The following is a 6,319-nucleotide window of genomic DNA, read 5'->3' as shown; positions in this document are numbered from 1 at the left end:
AAGCCTTTATCTTGTACATGCTGGAGTTTATCTAGTAAAAATAAGCACTTGAGTAACGATTTTTGAACCATGATTTTGGATTAATCAATGCACATTTTGATGGCTTTCATGAAAACACTTCTTTACCATCCATACTATCATGAAGAAACCAGTTCATATTTGTACTATATCCATAAACCGATTGCTCAAATTTCCATGGCTTTAAACTCACTGTTGTTGATTCTCCAGATGATACTTTGAGTCCTATGTGAGTTGATGGTTCTATTGAAGCTTCTATACCTTTGTCAGTGCCTATTTCTTTTTTTGGATTATCTGTGGATTTTCCTACTGTTAAACTTACTACTTGGTCTTGAAGAGTTGGTGTTAGTTGTAATGATATTCTTGTTGGAAAATGTTTTTCAGCTGCACCTGCTCCTCTTTCTTTTACTAGTGAATCATTCACCAATTTGGTAACATCACACCTATATATGTATATATCTACAAAGGAAAACCAAATTCGTTGAGTATGATTAGTTTATAGGTTTTTTTAATGAAAACCAAATTGATTTGAGAACTAAAGAAAGGGAAAAAAAAAGTAGAAAATGGTTTTTAAACATGTATTCGATCACTTATCTCTTTTAAAACATCTTAGATAGTATAATGTGTCAATTTAATATTAAGAAACTATCTTATTCAGTACAACATCTTTCTCACTCTCATTGAGTTCAAAGTTTCTAAGTGTTGATTAATTTTTTAGTGTTTATTAATTTTAGATAAAAATAACTAAATTTAAACCAATGATGCATAAGTTTTAGAGCCATTTCAATATTGAAAGCAATTTTAGTATTGAAAGAGGAGCAAACCAATCAATGATGTATAAGTTTTAGTTAAATGTTTAGTGTGTACTAATTTTAAATTTTTAGTGTTTACTAATTTTTAGTTTTAGTTAAATTTTTAGTGTTTACTATTTTAAAATTTTAGTTAAATTTTTAGTGTTTACTAATTTTTAGTTTTAGTTAACTGTTTAGTGTTTACTAATTTTAAACAAACCAACCTTATTAGCACTCCTTTGAGAAAGACTAATTTGACTGTTATTTGTGGTTCTTCTAATGTCATTTTTTGCATTCCTTTTATACTTTGATTTTTGCATTCCTTTTATACTTTGATTTTTGCATTTAGAAAACCAACGAGTTTGTTTACAACTTCTTTTGCAGTCTAGTATTTGGGAGTTGTTGAAAACTCCTTAAGCATGAGCTTCACTTAGAGTGAAGTTATCTTTGTTCCATCCTTAATCTTTGCGGGTGTTTAATTTTTTCCAGAAGTAATTATGGATCGTAGTTGGATGAAAGCTAATCGTTTAGGTGCAGAGTACGATAAAGGAATGGAAAAGTTTTTTCAATATGCTCGTGAAAAACTTCCTAATAATAATAAGTTTTATTGCCCCTGTGTTAAATGTTTGAATAGAGAGCCGCCACTTTTAATAGATGAAATACGAAATCATCTGGTTTGTGAGGGCATTTGTAAAAGTTATACCAATTGGATATGGCACGGAGAACCATCAAACGACATGCCAAGTGTGTCCGAAAGGGAGGTAGTTGATGTAGATATGGACAATCGGCTAGAGGATATGATCAATGATATTGGACTAGAGTCTTTTCAGCGTGCTCATATGTACGATACTTTGTGCAGTGACAATGAAAAACCGTTGTATCCGGGATGCTCTAACTTCACACGGTTATATGCAGTGTTGAGATTGTTCAACTTAAAGGCAAGAAATGGATGGACGGATAAAAGTTTTACAAAACTACTTGAGTTATTATGTGAAATGCTCCCTGAAGGTAACAATTTGCCAAATCGTAACTACGAGGCAAAGAAGATATTGTGTCCGATGGGCATGGAGTACAAGAAAATGCACGCATGTCCTAATGATTGCATATTATATCGAAATGAGTATGAAGACTTGAAGGATTGTCCCACATGCGGGAAATCACGTTTCAAAGTGAAAGATGGTGATTTTAATAATGATGAAAACACAAAGCGTCCTCCTGCAAAGGTGTTGTGGTATCTTCCAATAATTCCAAGGCTCAAAAGATTATTCTCTAATGCAAACGATGCAAAGAATATTTTATGGCATGCGATTGAGAGGGAATGTGACGGACAACTTCGTCATCCAGCTGATTCTTTGAAATGGAAGAAAGTTGATGATTTGTATCCGGATTTTGGTAATGAAGCAAGAAACCTTAGACTTGGACTTGCTACGGATGGAATGAATCCATATGGAAACTTAAGTAGTAATCATAGTTCATGGCCTGTTCTTTTAATCATCTATAATTTGTCTCCTTCGATTTGTATGAAACGAAAATATATTATGTTATCTATGATGATTTCTGGTCCAAAGCAGCCAGGAAATGATATAGATGTTTATCTAAGTCCTTTGATTGAGGATTTGAGAATGCTTTGGGAGGAAGGTGTTGATGTGTTTGATGGCTATTCTAATGAGAATTTCAAGATGCGTGCAATGTTATTTTGCACTATCAATGATTTTCCTGCATATGGAAACTTGTGCGGTTATAGTGTCAAAGGACATAAGGCGTGTCCTATATGTGAAGATAAGACATGCTTTCAATAACTAAAACATGGAAAGAAGACGGTGTACCTTGGGCATCGAAGATTTCTCAAACCTAATCACCCATATCGAAGGTTGAGAAATGCATTTAATAGAGAGCAAGAGAATGGAATTGCTCCAAAAGCATTAACTGGAGAGGAAGTTTATGGACGGGTGAAGGATGTCAATGTTTTATTTGGAAAGGACCAAAAAAAAGCCACTCATACAAATATATGGAAGAAGAGGTCGGTGTTTTTTGATCTACCTTACTGGTGGAGTTTAGATGTTAGACATTGTATCGATGTGATGCATGTGGAGAAAAATGTGTGTGATAGTGTAATCGGAACACTTCTCAACGTTCAGGGAAAAACAAAGGATAATGTGAATGCTCGTTTAGATATGATTGAGATTGGTATACGACAACAATTAGCTCCACAGTCAGCAGGTAAGCGAACATATTTACCTCCAGCTTGTCATACTTTGTCAAAAGATGAGAAAAGAAGCTTTTGTGAGTGTCTAAGTAGCATAAAAGTGCCTCATGGTTACTCTTCAAATGTCAAGAGTCTTGTCTCAATGAAAGATTTGAAATTGGTTGGCATGAAGTCTCATGATTGTCATGTATTGATGCAACAACTATTACCAGTTGCTATTCGGGGAATATTACCTAAAAAGGTTAGAGTTGTATTGACTAGGCTTTGTTTGTTCTTCAATGCTATTTGTAGCAAAGTCATTGATCCTAAAAAATTAGATGATTTGGAAAATGAAGCTGCTATTATCTTGTGCCAACTGGAGATGTATTTTCCTCCTTCTTTTTTTGATATCATGGTTCACCTAATTGTTCATCTAGTGAGGGAGATTAGATTGTGTGGTCCTGTTTATTTGAGGTGGATTTATCCAGTTGAAAGATATATGAAGATCTTAAAAGGGTATGTGAAGAACCAACACCGTCCTGAAGCATCTATTGTTGAGAGATACATCGCTGAGGAAGCTATTGAGTTTTGTTCTAACTACATGTCTGAAGCGAATGCTATAGGAATTCCTAAGTCTTGTCGTGGTGGAAAATGTGGAGGTATTCGGGGTTTAAAGCTTAAGAGCATGGGCCGAGTGGAAGTACTTCGAGCACAAATGTATATATTGAATAATACTAATGAAGTTCTACCTTACATTTCTGCTAACAAAAACATTGTCAAGGAAACATTTCCACGAATGAATGAAAAATGGGCATTGATTGAGCATAACAAGACTTTCTTAAAGTGGTTTAAAGAAGCCATTTTAGCTGACAATACATGTTCTGAAACATTAAAAGTTCTAGCAAGGGCTCCTAAATTTGATGTCATAAGTTGGACTGGCTATGATATCAATAATTTTACATTCTATACAAAGACCCAAGATGACACTAGTACTATGCAAAATAGTGGGGTTATGGTTGTAGCCGAGTGTTGCCCGCATCTTTTTTCAAGAAAACTCCAATCTGAAAATTAAGAGTCTCATATAATCATGGATTTTTATTTCAACAAATATCCCGACATATGAAATGCTTAGTTTTTTAGAAAATTTTCTTATACAGTAATTTGGCTTGCAGTTGAATTTATTCTTACGCAAACGCCAAATACTGTTTATTACTTCACACATGCTATTTATTTATTTACAGATAAATAGTACTCACACAATTGGTACAGAGTTAAATCTTTTTGCAGGGGCAGAATCAGGAAACTCAGACTGTACTGGTAACAAGTAGATTATTATTATCTATTGTTTCCCACTAATTTTTGTACTATATTCCATTATTTTCAAAAATCTTTTCAAATCTCTTTTTCAAAAATCAAATCCTAACTTTATTCTCTACATCTCTCTTTTTCCCAACACTATCATACACTTTCTTTCAAATCTTACTTCCACTCAAATTTTCCTTTTGTACGGAATCACATCATTCCCCAACGTCTCTATCCTTCTTTCCACTCTATAAATACCTCTCATTTTTTCATAAAAATCTCACATCAAATTCTAATTCATCTCTCAAATTTCTACTTCATAATCCATCCTTTCTTCTTCCCCGACAAAATGGCAAAGCGGTGGGAAACGTGTTTTCTTATGGTCATCACCATTGCTACGGTGATCATGTCTTTCTTCTGTCTACATAGCCCGGAACACTGTGGACCTGGGATGCTTATGCTCCCAATCATCTACATGTTACTATTTGTAGCATGGGTTATCAATCGTCATTCTTAAAATTTGTCGTATTTCTTATTTCTTAAATGTACCGTCTATTCGTCGTACTGTTCAATATAGTATGTAATACTTGTACTGTCAGTATTAAATGTTGTACTATTTGTCATAATATTGCTTAATTACTCAGATAATATTTTGTGTGTTTTCTGCCAGTCAAATATTCATTTTTCTGTGCATTAAATGATTTTCAGGGTTATTATCGGTAATTTTGCCCGCATACAGTAAATATTAGTTATTTATTATGTCTGTGTTTTTTTTAACAAGTCATGTAAATAAACTTTCATTTTTCACATAAAACAAAAACAAAAACAACAAAAAAAAAGAAAATTAACTTTGACTGTTGATTTTTCACTCTAACTGATACGTCAATACCTGAACAGTCAGTTGAGTGCCAAACTGCTGGCAGTACAATTCTCAGTGTTTTGTACCATCAATCAAATCAATCTTTTACAATTCAAAATTCCAAGATTTTTGTTCTAGAAGTCTTCTGAATATCACGCGATTAGCAGAGACTCAACACTGCACAAAAATCAGGTACGCTTAACTATCTCCTACACAAACAGTCCCTGACTAGGGTTTTCTTGTTTTTACAGGAGAAACAAGTTTTTGAGACCTCAAATGGATTTCATGCACATCCATATATCTCAAAGTACCATCATACAAGTTTTCAAACTTCAATTCACTCAGACGCACCGTCAGCAGCTCAAACAGTCAACAAACGACCCGTTTGACCAAAAAGTCAACAGACAGTCAAAAATGAATTTTTTTGTCAAAGTCCATATTTTGTCAAAGGATTCATCATTTGATAATTGGATGATCATAATTCATCAAGGAAAGATCAAAAATCAACAAAACCCTAAGATTCAAAATTAGGGTTTTTGCCTGAAAAGTCAACTCAACTTTGACTGGTCATAACTCTCTCATCCTTCATCCAAAAAAATCAAACCAAAGCTCATTTTGAAGGAAATTCAATTATCTTTCAAATGCAATTGATCTCATGGTCATTGCATTCACCATTTGAAAAATATGACTAAAGACATTACAGGTCATTTTCAAAGTCAACAAAAAGACACTTTTTTCAAAAGGACACACAAGGAGCATCAAAAATCATTTTGACATGAGACCAAAGACATTGGTTAGAGGACTCTTTGAGGTTTCCAAAAAGTGCAAGATCTCCTTCATATGACAAAAATTGAGGGATTTACACCTTGTTGAAGTTGGCTAAATTTTGGGAAAATACATGAAATCAACATTGCTCAAAAATGTGCTTTTTCCAAATGGGGCCAAGTTTTCATGGTTCAAACATCATTTCCATAATATAATGGGTCTCCCACGACCAAGACAAAGCCCACATCATTTTTATCCATTTTTGATTTAATTTTATCACATATAAGATTAAATTTAAAAAGGAAAATGGAAGGATAATGCATAGCTTGAATTCCAAGCATGACTCATCAAGAGAATCATTCAACTCTGTCCCAAGCCAAAGTACAGCAGAGGGAGAGA

At 33.8% G+C, this 6,319-nt stretch overlaps 1 protein-coding gene across 1 annotated transcript in view; it reads left to right on the top strand.

Annotated features, from left to right (window-relative positions):
• Positions 1–1,306: 1,306 nt before the first annotated feature.
• Positions 1,307–6,319, top strand: part of LOC131597270 (uncharacterized) — a 34,831-nt gene continuing 29,818 nt past the window's right edge. Inside the window, exons 1-2 of the mRNA XM_058869977.1 lie at positions 1,307–2,541; positions 2,680–4,009. Coding sequence (XP_058725960.1) covers positions 1,307–2,541; positions 2,680–4,009 — 2,565 coding nt within the window. The remainder of the gene's footprint in view (positions 2,542–2,679; positions 4,010–6,319) is intronic.

The sequence above is a fragment of the Vicia villosa genome, linkage group LG4, assembly GCF_029867415.1.
Source record: "Vicia villosa cultivar HV-30 ecotype Madison, WI linkage group LG4, Vvil1.0, whole genome shotgun sequence".
Classification (NCBI taxonomy): domain Eukaryota; kingdom Viridiplantae; phylum Streptophyta; class Magnoliopsida; order Fabales; family Fabaceae; genus Vicia; species Vicia villosa.
This window is presented reverse-complemented; position numbering and strand designations above follow the sequence as displayed.